The sequence below is a fragment of the Podarcis melisellensis genome, assembly GCF_964234715.1.
Source record: "Podarcis melisellensis genome assembly, chromosome: 8".
NCBI lineage: Eukaryota > Metazoa > Chordata > Lepidosauria > Squamata > Lacertidae > Podarcis > Podarcis melisellensis.
Genome location: NC_138540.1, coordinates 41,872,216 through 41,897,812, shown reverse-complemented (window position 1 = coordinate 41,897,812; position 25,597 = coordinate 41,872,216). Strand labels below are relative to the sequence as shown.

At 46.9% G+C, this 25,597-nt stretch overlaps 1 protein-coding gene across 1 annotated transcript in view; it reads right to left on the bottom strand.

The window, feature by feature from the left end:
* PIEZO1 (piezo type mechanosensitive ion channel component 1 (Er blood group)) overlaps positions 1–24,491 on the bottom strand; it is a 111,446-nt gene extending 86,955 nt beyond the window's left edge. Inside the window, exon 1 of the mRNA XM_081920254.1 lies at positions 23,834–24,491. Coding sequence (XP_081776380.1) covers positions 23,834–23,897 — 64 coding nt within the window. The 5' untranslated portion in view covers positions 23,898–24,491. The remainder of the gene's footprint in view (positions 1–23,833) is intronic.
* Positions 24,492–25,597: the final 1,106 nt, after the last annotated feature.

The following is a 25,597-nucleotide window of genomic DNA, read 5'->3' as shown; positions in this document are numbered from 1 at the left end:
TTCTGGGTTAGTGGAGTCTGTAACCTGAAGCATCTGTAACCTGAGGTACCACTGTATGGCCATAATGCTAAGCTATAGTAAACTGAATGCTTTTTGCTTTGTTTTCTTCAGTGAGGTGGGGAGTGAGGAAGCTGTGTGTGATCAAAAGACTCATTCATATCGCAACTCCTTCAGCCAAGATATGATCACACAAAAGTGGTTGATAAGCAACCCGTTGACCACTTTTGGCCACTAATGAGTGTTCCAGCCTCAACATAGAACCCATTTCTGCAACTCTGTAATACATGACAACAGATTCTAAAACATATTTATATTCTAACTCAGAAATTCTGTTGTGATTGGTAGCAGACTCAGTCTGCCAGGAAGAGCCCTATTTCTTCAAGAACACAACAAGCCTGAGGGCAGGTACTGCGGAAAACTGGACTACAGCTAATGTGAAAAAAGCCAGGCCAAGCACAGCCAAGCATTGCACGGTCCTAAACTCCCTGCACACCCTTGTTCCTTGGGGAACTCTGCAACATGTCCATAATCTTTTGTCTCTGGCATATTTGGCTGAAGAGCATGAAAGCCAGCAGCCAAGAAGCCAAACTCAGGTTGCCAGCACTCCACCAAAAGGAGTGCCTTCCAGTGGATTGACAATCTGGTATTCACCCCACTTTTGATCTGATGCTCTCCATTCCAAAAATAACCTACCCAAGCCATAACTGTGAGGATTTAGAAGTGGAAACCAGAAACTGGTTCGACAGGAAAAAGCAGCTTATTTGGAGCGGAAAGAAGCAACAAAAAAGGGAAACAAGACTTTGGTTCCTTCAAGATCTCCAAAAATGATAAGCAGCTTTACAAGGCTTCACTGTGGCGCTGTGGTCTAAACCACAGGGTCTAGGGCTTGCTGATCAGAAGGTTGTCGGTTCGAATCCCTGCGATGGGGTGAGCTCCTGTTGCTCAGTCCCTGCTTCTACCAACCGAGCAGTTCGAAAGCACGTCAATGTGCAAGTAGATAAATAGTTACCCTTCTGGTGGAAAGGTGAATGGTGTTTCCGTGCACTGCTCTGGTTCGCCAGAAGCGGCTTAGTCATGCTGGCCACATTACCCGGAAGCTGTACGCCAGCTCCCTCGGCCAATAAAGCGAGATGAGCGCCACAACCCCAGAGTCGTCCACGACTGGACCTAATGGTCAGGGGTCCCTTTACCTTTACTGTTAGATTCCTGGGCATCTCAAGGCACATTACTAGAAAAAGAAGTGAAGTTGGGAGATATTGAGCCTCTCATGGCAACTTTTTATGCCTCCTCCTCATTTCCTGAAGATTTCAGCCTTGTCTTGCTGATAGGGCAGCCATAGCAAACCACTCTCCTCCTTACATGTACTTCAGCAGGTGGACCTTTGGGTAACTTGCAGTGGTTAAGCAATAATATTTGGGCCCCCGTTTAACAATAGCAACAAGATAGTGACTTATTTTCACCTAAATTAGGCTACTAAAATGAAGGAAGATAAGCAGGAGTAGACTTCAGCATGATAGGCCTATGAGCTCAGTTCAATTTTAGTAGTGGGAGGAAACAACAACTCTCAGCTCAAAATATGCTCTAAGACACTCGTTCTTTAATTATATCAGTGTGCCTTTTGCACCTGGCTCTGGTTGGTAAATCCTGGGACTCTTGTATAACACAAAGCAGACACAGAAAGCCAGAAGTCTGCCTACTCACAGACCAGACAGCATTCCAAGGTGCAATGGAGCAGACACTGGAGAGCCCAGCATCTCCCTGCAGTCTCAAAGATTACATCCTTCCAATGCTAAACTGAAAACCACAATACTCTGGTCCATCTGGGACTCCAACAAGTCTGTTACTCTGTGGTCAAGTTCTGTGTGGTCAACAGAGTACAGTTCTGCAGCACTGAGAAACCAGCTAGACTAGGAGTTCTGTGAGAGGTCACCATTCTGCAACAGCTTCAGACTGACACTGAAATACACAAGGACAAAGCAAGGAGCAGCACAGAAATATTTAAGCATAGCTATCTGTACAAGTGCATAGTGGGGAGAGGGGGGAGCATCCTAGGTCAGTGGCAAAGCATTTGCCTTGAGTGCAGAAGGTGAGAAGTTCAATCCCTGTAGTCTCCAGGTAGGGCTGGGAATTCGTTTATTTATTTATATTCATTCCAGTCTAAAATCCCGAAGAGCAGCTGCCAGTCAGTGAAGACAATACTTAGATAAAGTATTGACTCAAAGTCTGACTCAATATAAGGCGACTGCCTAGCAATCAAAAGTTTACCCACACAGGCTGCGTACCATGGTGTCAAAGCCACAGCTATCACTTCAGGGGCAAAAAACCCAAACCCTCTGAACACATTCGACAGCCAGAACTAGCACAGTCTGCTACATCCCTTTATTGTCATTATCGCTAGACAGTCTGAACCCTCATAATCCCCTTCGTGCAAAAGGTACATCACACATGCTGTCACGTGCACCAGCATCGAAATAGTCAGCTCCGCTCCAGATTGCACAATTTAGCAAGGTCAGGGAGGCGCTGGAAACCCAGCCTGTCTATGCAAAGATCAGGCCCTACAAAATCTGGCATAGATGCAGAGAGGAGTAGCATTGTCTGGGGAGCAAAATTCTTTCAGAATCCTGGAGAATACAACAGCTGACGCTAGATTATGTCAGCTCCCCGTAACAGTAGCCACATCACAGTCACTTCAGTGAGTACTAGAGGCCCTTTCATCGAGAGATAAAGTGGAGAGTCTGTCCCAAGTGTCAGCTTTGAAGAGTGCCCCTGGCTACCCTGACATGCTGGTGCTGCTACACCCTGTAGAGCCTTGTGCAAAAGTGAGGGCCGAGCGAGACATGATGCATCTTTGCATTTAATCCGCAGGGTTTTAAAAAGCACAAACAAAATCAGCTGGGGAGGGGGCTAATAATTATCAGTATCCCCGCGTGCATGAAGAGGGAGTTTAAAGGTTTCTTCCCCTCCAGCAGAAAATCCCTTTGTGCTCATGGGGATTCCCCAGTCCACAGAAGCAGATGCCAGCTTCAGAGGAACATCCAGAGACCTAATTTGGATCTTGGATGTGGGTGGAATTGAGGGCAAAGACACTCCTATTCATGCCAAGTGCGACAGCCTTGAACTTATGCTGCATTCCTAAAACATGAATATAAATAACATGACTCAGCTGAGAGAATTTTGCAAGTCATGATGCTGGAAAATCAAGAACAAGCCCCTCCATCTTGCTTTGCTGTTTACTCCTAACTATAGTTTGGTGTGATGGGCAAACAGGCAAAGTATGGTCAGAGTTTACTCTCCAAATCACCATCAGCAGCCATGTTTGAAATGGGCTCTAGTCCATAAATGAATATGCCACAATAAATCTGTTAAGTCTTTAAGTTGCCACAAGACTCTTTTTTTGTGGATTGAAGTGGGTTTCTGAGGAGGTACCACACAAATCTGTAACTGCTGTGGTCAACCTTTTGAGGCCTGTGGGCGCATACAGTAAACTAGTGAAATGTTGGGGGGCACAAACGTTGGGGGGGCACCCCACAAAGCCATACAGCCTTCCAGCAGTTAGGCTTGAATTCATCCCTACTTTTTCCCAAGTCAGCTCTGACATCCCCATCTATACTCTCAGCAGATGGGAGGACTGGAGGGGGCTGGAGCCCTGCTGGTGCCAGAGAAGGCCTCTGCAGGCATATGTGCATCCATGGACACAGCACTAGTGAACCATAGTTTGAAGGGTCATCTGAATTGTGCCCAAGAGTTTCAGATGAACAGACCATCAGGTGCCAACCAGCTTGCCTTTGTGTAGGTACCCACAAGATTGGCATGCTAAATGGTATATCTAACCCACAGGTGTTTTTTAAAAAACAACACCTTTTGGCTTCTTAAGACTGACTCACTGTTGACAATGTGAATTAAGCAATGTTGAACTAAGGATTTGGGTTTAGATTGCCATCTGCCTGGAGTGACAGTGCTGAAGAACCTTGCTCCATGCACGGTCTAGCGCAAACTCTCCTTTTATTACCTCCCTGTGTTGCAAAAGAAGTCAAACCTGGAGGAATGTAGGAGCTGGGTCCTTCTATGAATGCAAACACACAGCTGTACTCACAGAGGGTCCAAATTAAAGCTAACCCACCTTGAAACCTTCCCCACCCAGATGGAAGATAGCTGGTGTAGCTCCAGGCATTTGCACAGGAGTTATTGCCACACTGTTCAGAAAGCCACATAGTTCAGAGATAGGGAGATAAGATTTAGGAGAATATTTAGACAAGGGTGGACGAATTCTCAGCAAGAATGTGAGGCAACTTCTAATGTCCATTTCCCACCACACACATACACACCCATGAAAAATATTGAATTTGAAAGTATATCATTTGAGAATGTCACATTATTTCACAGCACACAACAGCTTAAAATATACAGTGTAATCTGGAGAGTTGTATACAAAATAAGCAAACTATTCCCTCTTGTGTGCTCTTTGCCAACAGAAGCTGGTTTAGCAAGCTTTTGAGTTAATACGGAGCTCTTTGTTTTTGGGCAGAAGGCGAATGCATGTCGTCAGAAGAAGTACAAGGTTATTTACTAATGCAAAAAGTTTATAGTTGCTTTGGTAAGATAGCACTTACTGTATACTTTCTGTTTATTTCTGTATACTATATTTTCAAGCTTCAATAAAATTCAAAGAAGAAGAAAGATAGCACTTGGAAGTGGAAACTCAACTTTCATTCAGCTAGCTTACCTCTGAGCCTTCTTCCAAGTCAGAACCAGCCCTAAATCCTTGCAAATGACCTGTGACATCACAGAAGTTTAGCCAATGGGCTAAGAGGGGTGCCTTGTTGACAATAAATAAATTACCCATCCTCATAGCTGAGATTATTTGAGAAAATGGAAAACCAGAGTACCAACCCAGTGTGACAAATTTGGGGAACTCTTTCCCATTTAGCTTCCATGCTCAGTCAAACATTTTTATTTAATTTTAAAAACAGGACTGACTTGTGGAAGTGAATTAAGCAACTATTTTATGCCGTGGTGGCACCAGCAGTGTTTGAAACTCCCATTGTTCTAGGTGCAGGGAATTTCATTAGCGCAAGCAGTTCCTGAGCTGTGAGCGCAGTACTGCACCAAAGATTTCAGATTAAAACTGCAGAGGTGAAGGAAATGAGGACCTTTTTCTGACTCCCCACTTCCAGCTAATCTGAAGACTGGAGAAGAGACCATTTTAAGAATATCAGAGCAGTGGGCAGAGGAAGGACTAGACCCTGTGAAAAATGAACATAATATTTTAGCTGCAGTTCATTCATTTTCAGCTTTGCATTCTTGTTATTAGAAAGTGTGCCTAGACCTTCCATTGTTGTGCCCATAACCTAGGTTTAAGGTGCCATTTAGCTCCTAGTTTTCATATCTGTTTCTAACACTGGGCACTGGGGGGGGGGAGGGGGGAGGGATGATGAAGCTGTCTTATGCTATTTACTTTCCTGGTGAAATTAGCGCTGCTGATTTTAACAGCCCTCACTTTCAAGCAAGCAGGCTTAAGACTGCAGACTTACTTCCACTACAAGTTTATGAATTAGTTATAATTTGTTAGGTTAAATGTGTCTTTCCTTCAAGTAAACACAAGGGTAAAAGCAAGGGAGGAGGGAACTACGGTACAGATATATGGGGTGGAAGTGGTGAAACTTGCCCTGTATACACACACAAACAGGCACACTGGTGCAACCTTTGAATTTATGCCATCTCACTGAGCAATGCTGCTCCCCAGCTCCTTAAGAAACAGCTTGCCAAACAATGCCCCTTAAATCCAGCAAAAGTAAACCACTCTTTGCTATTCTGCCGTCACAGCCAGACCACCAGTCTTTGGGCAAGGCTTTTGCAAACATCTCCCACTTTGTAAACACCATCCATCATCTAGGAGATGCCAGGCCCCAGCTGGCACAAGGGCAACGGAAGCTCTCTCTCCATCTTGCGTGACACAAGAAGGCGCTCCGGTGTTGGTGGCTCAGGGCCCAGCATGCCCAGCCTTAAGACGGAGGAAGCAAGGCAGCCATTTTGGGAGCTTTGGCGAACAAAGCTAATTCTGGCTTCGGGCCTAGGCTCAAGCAGCCCAGCACAGGGGGCTGCAGTTTTAAACCCTACACACCACCTCTCCCCACTTTATCAGGAGGGAATGGGGAGGGCAATCAAGAAATAAAGAAGAATAACTGATGGGGGGTGGAGGTGGGAATGGCAGCACAACTTCTGTTATCCTCTTCAAGTCAGTTCATGACCTACCACAGTGAAGACAATAGGGTTTTTAATATCACCACCTCAGCATATCAACCAGATCTAGATCAAGGACAGGAGGAGGGGGGGAAAGGAGCAAATTTTTTGCTATCATTACAAAGGCAGCAGTGTTTTAAGAGTCGGCATGCGAAGAAAGTACAGAACAGAGAAAGGTCTAAATGTGCTATCTCACGAAGAGACTCCGCTTTTGTGAAAGCGATGAAAAGGAAAGCAAAAAACCACAAAGCAACAATTGGGGGAGGGGGGGTACTTGTGAGCAGAGGTTTGGAAAGAAATGTTGGAATATTTGAAGCCAGTTGAAGGTTAAAGCAATAACTGCTTGAATAGAGAAGCTGATTTAATTTTACAAAGGGGGGGATGGTGCAGCCCAAAAGCTAAACCCAGGTCAAGCATCATATTGCACTGTTTTTTTCTTAGCTGACCTTAATTCGAGGAGTTGACCTGGTTTTCTTTTCTTGACCTTAATTCTACCCAATGTCTTCTTACGTCACAGGCCTGGGTCACAAAAGCATCTTCTCAGTATATTTGAGACAGGCATTGGCTTCTCCCTGCCCTCTTAAAATGGGAGAGGGGGAGCCACCCAAGGCTTTTGGCTGGCTTAGCTTCAGAGGAGTTCTAACCACACAACATCTTCTGCCCAACAAGGCCAAACCCCTGAGCTGTTCCCAATGAGAATGCATTCAGAGGGGAAAGTGATGACATGAATCCACCACAAGGATCTTTTTTTAAAAGAAAGAAATGAAAAGCAACAGTCTGGGTTACGAGAGGATTGCCAAGTCACAGATGGATGCCAACATGGAGGCTTACCATATAATGGGTCTGGTGGATGAGTGGGAAAGTTCTAAAAATGCTATTTGGGGGTGGGGTACAATCCCAGACCAGCAAATTCAGGTGGCCCAGTTCTAATTGGGAGATTTTGCATAACAAACCTGCTTCTTTCCAAAAATACTGAGCTTTTTACAATAAGGAAAACAATTGGGAAAATGCACCGGGAAGTGTGCGGTGATGCTTGCATTTGATGTAACATCATCTAACCTCCCCATGAATAAATCAGAAGGAATGCTCATAAAGAACCAACGTTATCTAATCTCCTTGCTAACAAATCAGGATGAATGCTCAATAAACAGTTCATCTGGAATGAAAAGGATGAAACAAGAGGCTGAGAGAGAGCTGTGTTTCTGCTACTTAGGGGTAATTAATCTCCCATCACATTAGTTCACAGAATACTTTACACACTGTGTAAAGTCTAAAAAGAAGGAGCCAACTTCAGTAGATTCAACCAGAGTTGGTAGAAGCTTATAAGCTGTTCCACACCTATGGAGGATTTCTCAAAAGAGCCACTGCAACCATTCTTTTCCTTCTACCTCATCCTTTGGCTACCAAGTGCTCCAACCTACTACAAATAATGCATTTTTCTCCTGCTAAAGTAAATCCAAGAGAGAGGAGTCCAGACCTGCTCGGGGTGGATTTGCAACAAAGAAAAAACTTACGAAAGCCATCTTGACGAGTCACCATGCAAAGTCATAACTCGGCTTGCGACAGAAAAAGGTGTGGGGTTTTAATTTGTCGGCACAAACTCAGCACGACTCTCACAGCAGCCTGAGTGAGATTTAGAAGACAGCTGCCAACTTCCTCCTTGTTTCCAGGCAATTCATCATGACAAAGACAGGGCTTGCAGGTCACCCTCAAAAAGATGAAAAGCCACAAAAATGAAGCATCTTTGGGATGCCCCTGCTGCCGTTTCCCTTCCTGGATTTTCGGTTCAAATATTCAACCTGGTTACCTCGAGTGACTCAGAATTATCCCCAAGTAACCATGCTATGAAGCTTTTGAGGACTGAAACAAGGGTGAGGGGTTTTTTTATGTTCCATTGAAGCCACTAGTGCCAGAGTGGTGTAATGTTCAGGGTGTTGGACCAGGATCTGGGAGACCAAGGTTCAAATCCCCCACTCAGCCATGAAGCTCATGGGGAGTTATAGCCAACTAAGTGATATTCAGAATTGTATACAATCCTGGGTGACCTTGGACTAGGCAGTCTCTTAACATAACCTACCTCACAGGGTTGTTGTGAGGATAAAATGCAGAAGATAAATATAATGCACGCCACCTTGAGCTTCTTTAGGGGGAAAGGTGGGATATAAGTGCAATGATAACTTTTTAAAGTACAAGTAAATTCTGCAGACTTACTTGCAAGTCTCTTTTCACACCCAGATATAAGCAATCTCTCTCTCTCTCTCTCTCTCTCTCTCTCTCTCTCTCTCTCTCTCTCACACACACACACACACACACACACACACACACAGAGGAGCTGGTATCCTGTGTTTTCACCTTCTGTGCCAATCCCACCAAGCTGACAACAAAAACTGGAGCAGTTTTTAGTCTGCTCATCTGCTTGGGGTTTCACAGAAGCCAGTCATCTCACATATTTTTGGAAGAGCCTGCCTTTGCAATGGTGGAATCTCCCTACAGTTTCAAGAAATTGTGGACCGAACATAAAGAGCACTCAAGAAGAATTCTTGTAATGAGGATAGCACAGAACACAACGGTGTTCTACAGAGGAAAATTGTACAACATCTCACCCAAGGGCCAGTAAAAGCTAGGATTTGCTTAACTGGACATTTCCTCTGCTAGAAAAGCCACCAGGATCCTGGTGGGGGAAGAAAAGGATGATCTGTGGCATTTTTTTAAAATGTTGGAAAATCATAAGATAGAACAAATACAAAACTGTACCATTTCCATAAGGACAAGGACATCCACCAGGCACAGCAGATTCAGAGCAGCAAGCCAGAGACAAAATCTCCAATCAGGGCACCAATTGGCAATAAATGGGCAAAAGAGTATTTCACAAGGAGAGAGGGCTGGAGTTGGCTGCAGCTCACTCAAAACAGCTGCTTTCCTTTCCCAGCTGCCCAAACAGATGTCCACCATTAACTGGCTCGGACATCGTCCAAAAGTTGTGCACTATTATTGCCAATTCCAGCTGCTCAGAACGGTCCTTGTCCTTGTCTTACACACATTTGAGCTTTGCATAGGAATGCCAGACTGAAAACCTTGCATGTTGTGGCTTTGTGGCCATGCTTACCCGCTGGTATCACACTGACGTGCCATGTGAGCATATGCATGTGTTGCATATATTTGACTGCTGATAGAACCTCCTGCAAGGCATGCTTCCTGCGTTTGACAAAGTGGGCTCTAGCCTATGAAAGCTTAAACCACAATATATATATAATAACACAGCAATAAAGAACTACTAAAAGTAAGTCTCCAAAGGCACCCCAAGAGTGTTGCAACAAATTAATATACCAAGCATCTAAACTGAATGCTAAGGACATCACATCCCTGCCAAACTTGCAGGAAGTTGGAACCTTTACCTAGTTTTTATGGCACAACAGACAAGTAAAATTTCACCCAGGTGACTTGGAACTAGGTGCCACTTTCATGTATCAAGCCAAATTTACATGCTCTAGCCATTGAGCCCTGGGCTGGGACCTCCCCTAATAAAGGCCTAGTGTCCTATGCAATTAATACACAACAAGGGACCACATATAAATGAGGAAGTACAACAATCCCTGGGGTGTTGTGGGAGCAATTTACACCTTGATGACATGAGTGTTAATGAAAGGAGGAGTGTTTAGCATCTCTCTCATTCCTGCAAGGAACATGCCCTTCCCAAATTCTGTTGCTTATTTGGGGTGTGGGCAAGACAACATCTGCTTTGCCATGGAGGTTAAAATTACAGGTCTCCTCCACCTCCCAAGCCAAGAAGACACCACTGAGTCTGGAACAGCAGAGAACATGCAAGAGCATTTCCCAACCTGCTCTTCTTCAGGTCATTTTGGACTACAACTCCCAACAGCCAACACAGCTGTTGATGGGAGTAAGGATGGATAAATATGCCAGCTTTAGTTCTCACTGTTTCTCATTGTCCAGTCTTAAATTCAGTTCTCCAAAACAGTTTGCAATTATTATTTTTAAGTTCTCATGAAAATTCACCAGCATTTTAGTGTGAATTTCTCCTAATACACATTTTTTGCACAGCAATTTTCACTACAAGTATGAGCTGCATCCTAATTTCAATAATATATGCATTAATTTGTACATTTTAGCTGTATATATGCATTTTTGTACACATTACTAGGCTGGAGTACTGTGTTGCAAAATTCAGGAAACTGTGGAATTTCAAAGAATACTTGTGATTCAGTCTGAGTATTGTTTCAGAGAGTGTGAGAAATCAAATTTCTCACAGAGTCATAGAATTGTAGAGTTGGAAAGTACCCCAAGGGTCATCTGGTCCAACCCCCTGCTAAAGAATCCCTGACAGATGGCCATCTGACCTCTGCTTAAAAATCTCCAATAAAGGAGAGTGCACCACTCCCTGGTGTAGTCTGAACCGCTGTCAAACAGCTCTTGCTAGCAGAAAGTTCTTCCAAATATTTATTTAGTAATTTGAATCCATTAATTTGAGTTCTACCCTCTGGAGTAGCAAAATACACGTTTGCTCCATTTTCCATTTGACAGCCCTTCAGGTATTTGAAGATGGCTATCATATCACCTCACAGTCTTCTCTTCTCCGTGCTAAACATACCCAGCTCCCTCAACCATTCCTCATAAGTCTTGGTTTCCAGACCTTTAATTATTGTGGTCACCCACCTCTGCAGACATTCCACCTTGTCAATATCCTTCTCTCCCCCCCCCACAACTCCCCTCACTAGATGGGAGTTGCAGACAATCTGGAGGGCACCAGGTTGTGCAAAACTGGCCACCACAGCAACTGCTGCTCTCCTCGGTCAATAAATCCATATGGCAGCTACAACTCGCTTTTTCTATCCAGATGAAAAACCAATTTGGTGCTAATTAAAAGAAGGACAGAGTGCTCTCGCCTCCTGGAGGAACAGCATTAAAAAAATGTATCCTCCTGCCAAGCCAGTGATATTTCTAGTAAACAACAACAACTAGTGTCTAGATTTCCCCTTACTGGAAAAAAATAATAATCACAAGGGCCATTTCACCCAATGCATCCTGTTTTTATGGAAAATTAATCCAATTTTGAGATGCAGGCGTCCACTAATGGTCTCAGGAGTGTGGTTTAGGGGGGTGGAGGACAAGAGACCCTAGAACAACCAAGAGCAGAGATGAGGGCCACCACCAGACTCTGAAGAGGGCTGGCTGAAAACAAGGCCTGTTACAGGAAAGCTGGAAGAAATCAATGGAATGGTCAAGTGACAGCCAAGCTGCTATGTTAGAAGCCCCCAAACAACAGCAGCCACCAGTTCACCAACTAGGACTTCAACTGATTCATTGGTTAGATTAACTTAAGAGCGGGGAACTGTGGGTCTGAGAGCCGAATGTGGCCCTCCAGACCCTCTCTCTCTGGCCCTCATTGCTCTCCCTGGGTCAAACCCCCTCCTTGACCCTGCTTTGCACCGCCCTCAAGTGTGTTTTGCTGGAATGTGTCCTTGAACTCTGATAATGCCTCTGGATAAAGGCTGGTGAAACTAGCCAACTCTGCAAGTGTGTGTGTGGGGGGGGAGATTGCATTTGTTGCTCCGCCCACATTTGCCACTGGCCCCACCCATCACAGGGCACGTGGCCTCCAGAAGGACCCCTCACCCCTGGATTAACAGATATAAAACCTTTTCTGTGAGCGAAAAAGGCACCCCAATCTTTAAAAAGGTTGTTTTTAGTGTACAGTTGTACCTTGGTTTTTGAACAGCTAAGTTCCCGAATGTTTTGGCTCCTGAACGCCGCAAACCCAGGAGTGTGTGTTCCGGTTTGCGAACTATTTTTTGGAAGCCGAACGTCCGACAGGGCTTCCATGGCTTCTGATTGGCTGCATGAGCTTCCTGCAGCCATTCAGAAGCCGTGCTTTGGTTTCCAAACGCTTTGGAAGTCAAATGGACTTCCAGAACAGATTCCGTTCAACTTCCAAGGTATGACTGTACTATGCAAACTTCACATGCCATCCTGTTTTCAGCTTTCCTATCAGGGCCTCTGCTTCGGCCCTGTCAGAACAGGATGCTGGGTTAGATGCAGTCTTCCTCCTACGTCCTTTGTAGTCCTTTGGGATGAAAAGAGGATGGGAGGAGTTGCAACTGAGGAGATAAGCAGGCTGTGTCACAATGAACTCAGATTCCTCAGCCCAGAACAAAAGTTAAATAGGACACAAAGTAGCAGAGGCCAAACAAAGAACAAACAGGTAGGCAAATCCTTTAATCTCAGAGCACAATGCACACCTGGAGTGACATTCCCCCCCCCCCTTAGAAGGCCATATTCGATTCTGGGCAGCCTTCCAGAAGCCACATGCCAGCAGTGCATGGGGCCACTGGCAGTAATGAGTGGAGCAATGGATGTTCATTTCACCTTAGTGCAGTAGGCTGGTTTCTACACACGACTCTCCAACCTCCTATCAAGGACATATTCAAGTCAGGCAAAAATGCTTGAGGATGCCCAGGGAAGTGGGAGACTAGTGAAGAGATGTGTCCCCCTGGAGAGACTCTCAAGGGTGAGATAGAGAGGTGGGGAAGTCATATTCAGCTCCCCAATCTGAGGTTCCTCACCCCTGCTGTGCACAGCTAGCTTTGCCATTCACCCTGAGCTGCATTGCACTGAGCAATGCTACCTCTCTTTAATCCCAGGGATCAGCCTCCCAGCATGCGGAAAAAGTTACTGTGTCACCAGACACATATACACAAACACACACGCCCCATCATTTCTGTCTCTCATGCAAGCTTTAAGAGAGAAATAATGGAAACTTTGGGAGTGCAACCCGCAGAGTTCAATGGGACTCACTACCAGGTTAAGATTGCAGCCCATCCCCTGTTTTTTTGTGAGGCTGAGAAGAGAGAAAAATCTGGCCGCTTCCTTTACAAGGATCTGAGGGAGGGCCACAGAGACACTTCAGCTGTCTCCTCTTTGCACCAGATCTGATGGGAAAAAGAAACTTCCCAAGATATCATGTTCTTTCTGGTTAGCATTCAAAGCTGAGCAGAGAGCTTCCCTTTCTAATTAAATAGCTGTGTGTCTCCCAGACCCCCCAGACAATAAGATCCAGGGCAACTGAAGATAGCAACACGCCAGCAGAATCAATGGCAACGCAGATTTTAAACCAGGATCTCCAATAATGCTGATGAGTCTTAACTTTGCTTATATTAAGAGACATTTTAACTTTGCTGCGTTAACTCTTCCATGGAAAGTTTCACATGCATATCCCCAAATATAATGAAAAAAGGAAAACAGCACAGACGGCCTTTCCTTCAAACACAGCAGGACTGTGTTTTTTTCTTTGTAGACATTTGCTTTTTCCAAGGTGCTGTTTTCTGTCTGTTTTGGGCTTCAATGCCCATCATCCTCAACTGCTGGCCATCTAGTTGAGACTGGAGTACAAAACCTCTGGAGGTCACCAAGAGAGGGACAACAGAGAAAATACAAGAGCATTTCCCAAAAATATTTGCAATATTGCAAAATCAATATTGAAAACTATTAAAATCGTTTTTTTACAAAACAAAATTGTTTGATAAGCTGGGTAATAATTAATGGCCTCTGAGCTTGTGCAGAGCACACCTGCACTGAGTAACCGCGGGTTTGCCTCCCTCTCAAGGAAACACACAAAGTTTACAGGGTATGGCTTCCTGGCTCTCAGAGAGGTCTCAGTTGCAGACCTTCAAAATAACAACTGCAGCAGCTGATCAGGTGGCAGGAGGAGGGGCATGGGGGGGGGGAGAGAAAGGATCCCAGCAAAGTGAAACCAAGAACACCAGCTGAGCAGGCTAGACATGTTGCAAGAGAGAGATAGTGAGAGGGAGGGTGGAGGAGAGGCCCACAGCAAACAGAGACACAAGTCTCTCCCACTCTCTTAGGCACACACACACTTTTCTGAATAGCTAGGAATGCAAAGGATCAGGATCAGAAGGCTAACCCAAACCAGGACCTGCCAGACCTAAATCCCAGAATACCATTTGGAGAAAAAGTAGTAACAAGACAACCACTTTGAGCATGCACAGAGTGTTCCCTCCTTTTTGCTGAGTCATCACAGGCAGCCTCCAGACATCTGGGGTTAGGGAGTGAGGCTGCCTGGTTAGGAGGTGGCAAGAATTAGGGGAGGTGGGAGTGGGCCCAAGCCAGTTCAAGCTCCAGCACCTCTATTTATATTTTTCTCTAAAATTACTGTACAGTAGTACCTCTGGTTAGGTTACCCTCTGGTTACGTAAACTTCAGGATGCGAAAGCGGCAAACCCAGAAGTATTTGACTGGGTTTCACCATGCGCAGAAGTGGTCCTCAGGTTGCGGAAACCTCGGGATCTGACCAGACCTCCAGAACGGATCCCGTCCGCAACTGGAGGTACCACTGTATTTGTATCCCATTTTTCAGTTGCAAATATACCCCACCCCTTGGAAAAACAGCTCATGAACATATGAAAAACGAAGATCACAGACTGGATTCATCAGTGGCTACGTGTTTGGTTTCTTGTGACAAATGTTTGTTTGTCTGGGGAAAATCCTCACTCTGAGAAACCTTTGTTATTTGGAACAAAAGTGCTTTTTATTATTATCACTTTTTGTATGACACAACTGTCTAACCCAGGAGTTCCCCAACTGTGTCCTATGGCCCACCAGAGGTCCATAAGCTCAATTCAGATAGTACTCTGGGTATCTGTGGATTTGTGCTCGAAGACAGGAAGTAGCACATCCATCACATTCAGTATATTGATTTTTAACTGTACTTTTATTTCTTCTTCTTGTCCTTATACAGTTTTCTAAGGTAAAGGTACCCCTGCCCGTACGGGCCAGTCTTGACAGACTCTAGGGTTGTGCGCTCATCTCACTCTATAGGCCAGCGCTGTCCGCAGACACTTCTGGGTCACGTGGCCAGCGTGACAACGCTGTTTACCTTCCCCCTGGTAAGCGGTCCCTCTTTATCTACTTGCACCCGGGGGTGCTTTCGAACTGCTAGGTTGGCAGGCGCTGGGACCGAACGACGGGAGCACACCCTGCCGCAGGGATTCGAACCGCCGACCATGCGATCGGCAAGTCCTAGGCGCTGAGGTTTTACCCACAGCGCCACCCGCGTCCCTGTATTCTATGGAATACTAATTATGATAGGAGAAAACACTGGATATAAGAAATTAGAAATGCATAAAAATATAATTAAAAATCATACATCTTCTAGCATGGCACATTACAATGGCTACGAGGCAGAAAAATCAGTAAGTGGTCCATAGGGGCAGAGGGAGTTTGGGAACCACTAGTCTAACCCAACCGTGTGTGTGTGTGTGTGTGTGTGTGTTTAAAAGCAAGCTTTCAACATGCTTCTGGAGACATTTGCAAGGCTATAAGAAAGGGAAGGTGGCATATATTTTCCACTCACTCCTGGTACCCCTAAGCTCCAGTCCTAAGCCTTAACCTTGTTTCTCAGATATAAAATGGATGGCGGGCCACAAATTTCTTAGGAGCCAACATGGTGCAGTACTTCCAGTGTCTGACTAAGACCTGAGAGACCCTGCTTCAAATCTCCACAATCACAAAGTTCACTGAGAGACACTGGGCTGGACATTGCCTAAAAGACTACCTTGTCTCACAGGGTCGTCGTGCTTATAAAATGATAAAGCTTCCTATAAGAGAGGCAAGATATGAATTGAATGTTTAGACCATTAAGTGTCATCCCAGTGGTAGAAAATCTGGTTTGTGAGTTTTAAGGAGCAGGTATCTCTGGGATATTTGGATACGTATTACTAAGAACTGCAAGTGTTTCATCATAAATATTACCCAAACTGGACGCCTTTGAGTACAACATAGCTATTTAGAACCTTGTTCTCCCATCCAGTGATGTCTTCCTGGTTCTCTGCCCTTCTGTTTCCGCCTGCTCTTTACCAATGTTAACAGAATATCAAGTTTCTGCAGATCTGGATGGCAAAGACTAAAACGCTGAACACTCGGTTAACATAACGGCAGGACAAATAAGCATCTGCATCTTTTAACGCTCAAGCTTAAAACTGCAGGAATGTTGGTGCTTCTTTATAACCTCACTGGGAGCTACTGGTAATCCTTTGAGCAGGAGTCCAAAAACTGGCAGCACTTCTACTACCGTTCTTTTACACAAACCCCAGGAGACATGGTATGTGGGATTTGAACCCAGATCTTGGAACTAGCTTTGACGTCAGCTCAGTCCCTATTCCTGATAGCATTTTCTTTGCGAGAGCAGTGCCCAGAAATGGAGGGCCTATAGCAGACAAACTTAAGCAGCGTTTGCAGGCACAGTTATAATTAAACTTCTCACATCCTGTAGGCTCTGTGAGTCACCGCTGGGAGAAAGACATACACAGAGAGAGAAAGAGAGAGAGAGAGAGAGAGAGAGGAAGAGACAGACAGAGACGTGCACATGTCGGAATAGAACTCATTGCCTATTTAAGAAATGTGGGGGAGGGGGAACTAGTAAAGGAATTAGTCTTGGGGTCAGGCAACGCAAACCACACAGAAAGTCCCTCTGCTTCTTCTGCGGCTTGCAAAATCTCTCCCCGCTCCACCCCTGCAGCGGTTTGCTGTTGCCGCAAATGAAACTGCATCAGAACTGCTCAGTCAGTTTGTGCAGCTGCCTAGGGGGAAATGGGAGGTGGAGGACAGGCTGGCAGCAATGGGGGTCAGGAACGAAACAGGACAGGGTGCCTTATCCATCGCCGCTCCTTGTCATGGACACAGAAAACGGCACATGCAAACAGCTGGCCTGCAAATGTCCCCGCTCTGTCTCCAGGGTGCCAGGCTAGTTGGGAGAGTCGCACCCACCTCTCTTGCTGCCACATGAAAAAGAAAGGTGCTCATAGCCCCCACGGTCTTCCCAGGGGGGGGCGGCAAGGAAGTCTGGCTGCTTGGGGGTGCCCTGCCTTCCCACTCCTACCTAGGCACACACAGAAGATGATGCCAAGTGGCTCAACACAACGGGGTTTTCATGACTCTCATTATAATCAGATGCAACTGCCTCAGGATCAGCTTCACAGAGAAAGGGTTGCTGAGGTGAGTGATTTTGCGCTTTAGCTGTCCCAGGACCTCTGATGCTCACCAGCCTCCTCTTTAAACCATCATCAGGTATCTCCCCCACAATCCCTGCTGGTCCCAAGACAGGTGCTTTAGTCTTGCTGAAATTCAAAGGCTGCCGTTTTCCAGGAGTGCAAGGTGACAGAACGGGAGTGGGGAGAGAAACGGGTATTAACCCCTTTTATATCCTAGATATGGGGTGGTCCAGGAAACTGTTTCATCTGCCCTTAGTGCCCACAGTTGCAAGAAACAAAGATTTTAGGCGTCAGCATGTTATGCTGGGTTTGAATTTGGTTTCTTAAATGTGCCTACTAGCATGCAGTGCCATTCCTCACCACACAGGCTCCCTGACTGTGAGATTTTGCAAACTTCACTATGGAGCTTGACCACTCCCAGCACGCACACCGCAATCTGGTGAATAGAGCAGTCTCTGATGCCACAAAAGCTGACCATCTCTGTCCCAAGCCTTATGGAGTATCTGACAGTTGGTTTCTGGAGTCTTGCCCACAAGCAAGGAAAGGGCTCAGTGACACATGCATCACACAGAATTAGCTCGCTTTGAACTGGGAAAGCAGCACAGCGGCATTTGCCAACCTGGTGCCTTCCAGATGATTTGGACTACAACTCCCATCAGCCCCAGCCAGCATGGTCATGTTTCTATCAGTTCCAGCATAATATGGCCATGTCAGCTAGGACTCAAGGGAATTGCAGTCCAAAACATTTTAGAGGGTGTGTAAAGGCTGCAGTCATGTAATGCCCATTTTCCAAACAGGGTGCAAACAAAGCACCCTCTTCTCAAAATGCAGCCATTGACAAAACCTGCCAGCAGCCAAGCTGGATTCTAGAACACCCAAAAAAAGAGCATTGTAAAAATAATAAAACTCAGATAGTAGCAAAGGTTTGTGAAATCATGCACGGCATGGGGAAAGTGGATAGAGAAATGTTTTTCTCCCTCTCTCTCATAACAATAGATGTCGTGTACATCCAATAAATGTTGGAAGATTCAAGACAAACAAAAGAATGTACTTCTTCATGTAGTAGATATTTAAACTATGGAACTCACTCCCACGAGAGAGACAGAGTCACCCACTTAGATGGCTTTAAAAGAGGACCGGACAAATTCATGGAGGAAAAGGCTACGGATAGTTACTAACCAACACTCTGCTTTGCCTCCATGGTCAGAGGCAGTCATGCATCTGAACAGTAGTTGTTGGAAACTACAGGAGGGGAGAGAGCTCTTCTGTCTGTGTTGTGGGTTTCCCATAGGCATCTGGGTGGCCACTGTGAGAACAGGATGCTGGACTCAATGAGCCATTGGCCTGATTCAGCAGGCTCTTCTTATGTTCTCACTATCTACTATTAGCATCCAATTACGCGGGTGGCGCCATGGGTTAAACCACAGAGCCTAGGACTTGCCAATCAGAAGGTCGGTGGTTTGAATCCCCGTGATGGGGTGAGATCCCATTGCTCGGTCCCTGCTCCTGCCAACCTAGCAGTTTGAAAGCACGTCAAAGTGCAAGTAGATAAATAGGTACCGCTCTGGCGGGAAGGTAAAGGGCGTTTCCGTGCACTGCTCTGGTCTGCCAGAAGCGGCTTAGTCATGCTGGCCACATGACCTGGAAGCTGTACGCCAGCTCCCTTGGCCAATAAAGCGAGATGAGTGCCGCAACCCCAGAGTTGGTCATGACTGGACCTAATGGTCAGGGGTCCCTTTACCTTTAAGCTTTATTCAGAGTGAATGCACGCCAGCTATGTCCCTTAGTTTCAATGGGTGAGGGTCTACTCTGACCAGCACTAAATACTACCCTCTGTACTGAGTGCACACAAAACCAATTCCCAACATACACAGCAGAAGAACACTTCTTGCAGCCAGAATGAATGGATTAAGCGAAAAAATCCAGAGCAAATCAGAATTGTACTCCTAGGGAACATTAGCAAACCCACTAGCAATCCATGCTGAGAACATCCAACAGCTGCCCAATTTTCTCCATCCACTGCAAGGCTACTTTGTTGGCAGGACAATTCTGGAGGGACACAGACCCTTCCTTCATCCCTCTTCACAACACCAGCCTCTCTTTTCTCCTAGCCGCTGGGTGTATAACTAACGGCCATTCCAGAGTTTACCTTTGCAACAGACTGGGAATGGCCAGGGCTTTGCTTGTTCATTAAATATTTGTGCAAAACTGGCCAGCTGTCTCCGTACATGGACTTTCAAAACACAGGCATTTCTGGGGGCGGGAAGGAAAATAGGGAAGGGCCAGGTCTCTTCGTGAAGACACTTTTGACAGCCAGCTGACGCAACAGGAGCGGCTGGGAAAACTACGAGATAGATTCACGGGTTGCGTTGGAATAATCCAGAGCAAGAGGAAGCCTTTGAAACCCTGAACTGTCTTGTTCCAACAAGGAGCTGTGGGGTCACCAAAGGAAACCTCTCTTTACTTCAGTTCAACGTACTTTAAAACAAGAACAAAGGCAGTCATTATTCCCGAAGGAACAGGTGTTGAGAAAAGACAACAAACCCAGAACATATCATCTGAAAATAATAATAATCATCAGTAATCTCCATGGAACACCATGGGGTGCTATTTCTCCAAATGCCCATGTCTAAGAAGCCACCCCATGTATCTTACTTAATTGCAGCTACTCACACAATACAGCTGCAGTTTTGCTGCTAGCGAGATAGGAGCTTCCTTTGAAACAACCTGGCAAAACAGAATTCCGCAAAGGAGAGTCACAGACAATTTTGTACAGATAGGTAAAGGTAAAGGTACCCCTGCCCGTACGGGCCAGTCTTGACAGACTCTGGGGTTGTGCGCCCATCTCACTTAAGAGGCCAGGGGCCAGCGCTGTCCGGAGACTCTTCCGGGTCACGTGGCCAGCGTGACATCGCTGCTCTGGCGAGCCAGAGCTGCACACGGAAACGCCGTTTACCTTCCCGCTGGTTAGCGGTCCCTATTTATCTACTTGCACCCGGAGGTGCTTTCGAACTGCTAGGTTGGCAGGCGCTGGGACCGAGCAGCGGGAGCGCACCCCGCCGCAGGGATTCGAACCGCCGACCTTTAGATCGGCAAGTCCTAGGCGCTGAGGCTTTAACCCACAGCGCCACCTGTGTCCCTTTTGTACAGATAGTAGTGCTTTAAATTGCAAGGATTCTCCTTCCTCGCCCCTGTTTTGCAATGGGGAAAAAATATTATTCTTGATATAGTGCCACTGGTATATACTACATTTTACAGTGTAACACAACAAAAGATGGGTTCACGCACACACACCCCACCCTGCCCCGCTAAGCATGCAATCTAGATTTAGGCAAGTGAGTGGGGCAGAACATGGGGGGGGGGGAAGGGAAGGAAATCAACCAGTGAAGGTAGATAGCTAATGGAAGATTAGAAGGGAGGGGTGAGATTAGGGCAATCCATTGGGCAAGTTATTGTGGCTGTGATGCAGAACCATAATGTAATTTTTTTAAAAAATCTATTTTATTAAAATGCAAAATCATCACCGAAAACAGGCGTGAAATATTGAAGCAAAGGCAAAAAGGGGGCCAGGGACATCAGCAATACGTTCCAGACTTTGGGCATAATATAAATGGTAACAAGTCTATAAAAATAAGAATACACATTTAACAATGATATCCTTTATTCTCCAGGGAGATGAGCTGCATTTCCATCTAAATAGTTTGTGAAGCTCTGCACACATTCCTATTTTATTACTGACAGCCATTTATAGGGGGGGGGATTGGTTATAAACAATAAAATAATACCAAACAGAATGACATTTGTGCTTACTTCTTTGACCCCTAGAAGTTCTCAGTTTCTATATAATTGTTTATAATACTTTAGTTTTAAAAGGTTCCACAGTGCCTCGTCATCCCTTGGTAATGCACTTGGGGATGAAAAATGAGCCCCACCTCTCTGACAGTGCCCTGTAAGGAAGCCTGGAAAAATACTTAAAATTCCTAGAAGCCAGCCTGGGCATTTTTGTAGGTGCCAAATACACAGAGGAACAATTATTAAAATAAAATAAAGTTGGAGTGTCAGCACCAGAGACTTAAGTCAGTTGGTTCCTGGATGATGATGACTTTTTAAATAAAAGTCTCTGCTTGTACAGAGATCTCACTTACTCTTGCTAGGCTCAACAGCAAAATAATTTCAATAGCTTTTCCCGATTTCAGCCCTCAATAAATAGCAAAGTACTTCATGCTTTAGATATTTGTTTGCTCTAACCCTCCATACTAGGAAAGGCAGTGCTGAAATCTGCCTCCTTAAGTTTGTTTGGGGGTATTAACAACATTTGTGAAGAAGATGTGGCTGTGTGTTTTATGGGAATTTTAATGGGCTTTATTAGAGACTTGGAATGCATTGTTTGTTGCCCTGGGCTCCCACTGAGAGGGAGGGATATAAGCATATGAAAATAAACATCAGAAGAGCCCTGCAGGATCAGACCAAAGGCCTCCCTGCATCCCTTTTCCCAGAGTGGAGAGCCAGAAGCCTCTAGAAAACCCACAAGCAGGAGACGAGCACAACAGCCCCTCGTATCCTGCCTCTGATCTCCAGCACCTGGTACTCAGAGGCAAACTGCCCCTGATCCTGGAGACAGTGGGCTGCATCTAATGTTAGTTCAACACAGAGTAGACCCATTGAAATGAATAGACCAAAGTTAGCCATGTGCATCATTCAGTGTGTCTACCTCGTGTAGAACTAACATGGATACATACAAGCCATATACATTTATCATGACTAGTAGCCATAGGTAGCCGTATCCTCAACAAGTTGATCTAAACCCTTTCTAAAGCTGTCTAAATTGGGACCCATCACCCCACCTTGTGGAAGTGAGTTCCACAGTTTAACTGCACGCTGTGTGAAGTACTTCCCTTCTGTCTGCCCTGAATCTTCCTGAATTCAGCTTCACTGGATTCTAGCCATTCTAGCTTTACAGGAATTCTAGTTGCATAAATGGGAGGGATAAAAGAGTTTCCTCTATCTACCTTTCCCACAACATGCAGAACTTTCCCCAGTTCTGCAATATCCTTTTTCAAGCTGAAGCTACCAATACTGAACATAGTATTCCCACTGCTTTCACACTGTAGAATTGTATAACAGTGCAATGATATTGGCAGTTTTTATTCTCAATTCCCTGCAAGGAGGATTTGCCTTTCTTCACACAGCTGCCACACACTAAGTTAATGTTTTTATCGCACTATCCATCGTGAATCCACCATCACTTTTTCTGGTCAATCACCCCCAGCTCAGACTCCACATCATGCATGCCTCAATGTGCAAAACACAATGCTCACTGATCTTCCCATCCATGTGTTTGCTACCTAGAGTCTGTTAGCACCACAATATTAATTCCCACCAGGAGGTCTGATATCAACTTCCTACTTTCCTTTGTGTCCAAAAGGAAGAGGGACTCTAGGATACTGGAAAAGCAGGAAGTGCAAAAAAAGGAAACACAGTCCTAACCTTCAATTTATACCTCTCTCTGCATTCTCAGCCTATACTTGTCGGTACAAAATAACCCTTGTTGGCAGGACAAATTATGCACGTGCTGTCAGCACCAGAGAGCAGCTTGAGGGGGTGGGAAGAGACTTCTAGGGAAACTCTAGACCAGCACCCTGTTCTCTCAGTGGCTACCCAGATGCCCCAATGGGAAGCCTGCAAGCAGGGCAGGAGTTCAACAGCACTCTGCCTTCCAGCAGTTCCCAGCAGAAGCATTCGCTGCCTGCGACAGTGGAGGCAGAACAAGCAAAAGAGACGCTCCTTCTGTGCCTTGCGAGAACCAAGGTGGGGCTGCCGCCAGTGCCTTCCGCAAGGCTCGCCAGTAGCAGCCACCTTCTCCGCAACCCACCCAAGTGACTCACAGCCAGATCCACACAGGATGGGCTATTCAGTCATGAGCGAGGAATTTTGCAACTCTACCAAGAAGTTCTCCCTCGCCTCTTTCATTCAGAATCTCAGGTCCACAGACAGGAAGGAGGGCAGGGAGAAAGGAACAGCATGCATATGCCAGCCGGTATCCACCACATGCAAAAACCGTGCGCCATGGCGAGGGTCCCTAAAGGTCATTAACTCCAACCCTCTCCCTTGTGCATCATGCACCAGGTTTTCAAAGGCTGAGGTCTAGTAGACAAAAGCCGGGGCTTTATTCATTCTTCACTTCAGCCACTGACCCCACTCGTGGACATGGGCAGGTCCTCCCAACCAAGAATTCCCCGAGTCGTCAAAAAGGTAATGAAGGCAGCCAGCGGGAGCGACTTCCGCGGAAGCGCAGCGTGGTGGGAGCGGGTGAGCAGAAGCGCAAGGTGACCGCGACGGAGAAGCGTAGCCCCAAGGTTGAGTCAGCGAAGAGAAAGCGAGAGAGGTCCCCCCCGCCCCGTGCGTGACCCTAACACTCCACCACCCCAGCTGTGCCGCTGGAAGAAGCACTTCTCTGAACATCTGGAACGGGGGGAATCCCTGGAAAACGCGCGGGCGAGAAAGAGGAAGGCAGTGCTGGAGAAATGAGGGGGGGCGGGTGTGTCTCCCACCCCAGGTCCACTTCTTACCTGCCAGGAGGGATAGCGGCAATAGCAGCCAGTAGAGGACCCCGCAGCAGACCCGCAACTCCATCTTCTTCGCCCACTGTGGCAGCAGCGCGCCCTTTGCGCGCTCAGGCGCAAGTTCCGCAGCCAGCAGGCAAGGCGCGCGTCGCCGGCGCCAGCATCGCCGCCTGCCTGCTCCTCCGGCGTGGACGGGGGAAGGGAGGAGCCTCTACGCCCCCCGCCCCCAAGTCAGTCACCGCGCCAGCCCCGCGGTCAGCGGGGTCCTCCCTTGCTGGGGGCCCCGCCGTGCTCCGGCATGGAAGGACCACTCCCAAGACGCCGAAGCAGGGCAAGGCGCGCTTCCCGGGCGCTCCGGCCAAAAACGCGCAGAGGCTCCCTCGGGCGAAACTTGCTGACTCCCTCGGGGGGCGCCCTCTGGGCTCTGCTAGGCGGCGGCGTCTCCTCCCTCCCGGCCCTCGGGGATCTCCAGCGCAGCCCTCCGGGGAAGAGGAGGGCCAAGAGGTGGGAAGTCTACTCTGGCTTTACTCCGGAGTACGCGCGGGGTACCCTGGCGGAGCAAGGTGTTCCAGGGCAGCCTGCTCCAGCCCGCGCCAAACTCCGGTAGCAGCTGCTCCTGCCGCGGCGGCTCCTCGCCTCCCTCGGCCCGCAGCACGTGTCTGGCTCTGGCCGGGGCGGCGCTGCTTTGCGTCAAACTTGCACTTTGCTGGAAGGAACCTCCGCCTCCGCCTCCTTCTCCTCCTTGGCGCGGCCTCCCCTGGCCTTGGCTCGTGGGGCTCTGCAGTCCCGTTCCGTCCGGGCCTTTTTCTGGGACGCAGCACCATCTAGCGCCAGCTCAGCCCCATCGCAGCAACAGGCCACCAAGGCAGCCCGTTTCCAGATGCCACATCACGCTCAGAAAAATAATAACAATAATTTTGCCAGAAGAAAGCGCCTCTGGGCACTTGGAGAGTGTGATTTCGGAACCACCCCGAGGAAGCAGAGCCCTCGCTACATGCGGAGGTTTGACTGAGACTAGACTGGACAAATTCATGAATGAGAAGCTGCCATGTCAGGGTGGATCAGGACAGCGGCTCATCTAGTCCTGTATCCTGTTCTCACAGTGGCCAACCAATGCCTGTGGGAAGCCTGCAAGCAGGACCTGAGCACAACAGCCCTCTCCTCTTTCCAGCAACTGGTTTGCAGAAGCAGGGTTGCCTCTGTCTGTGGAGACAGAGCATAGCCATCATGGCTAGTAGCCAGTGGTAGCCTTTCCCTCCATGAGTTTGTCTAATCCAGGGGTCAGCAAACTTTTTCAGCAGGGGGCCGGCCCACTGTCCCTCAGACCTTGTGGTGGGCCGGACTATATTTTTTGGGGGGGGGGAAATGAACGAATTCCTATGCCCCACAAATAACCCAGAGATGCATTTTAAATAAAAGCACACATTTTACTCAGCTAATAACACCAGGCAGGCCCCACAAATAACCCAGAGATGCATTTAAAATAAAAGGGCACATTCTACTCATGTAAAAACACGATGATTCCCATCCGCAGGCCGGATTTAGAAGGTGATTGGGCCAGATCTGGGCCTTAGTTTGCCTACCCATGGTCTAATCCTCTCTGAAAGCTGTCCAAGTTGGTAGCCATCACTGCCCTGTACATGAGCTCTGTGAGTGCGGCTTTCTTCCGGCTGAAGTGCAGAGTGTTTGAGGACTGGGACATTCGCAGGGAAACCAAAATGCTTGTTTACAAAGCTATTGTACCACCAAACTTACTATGTGCTTGTGAAA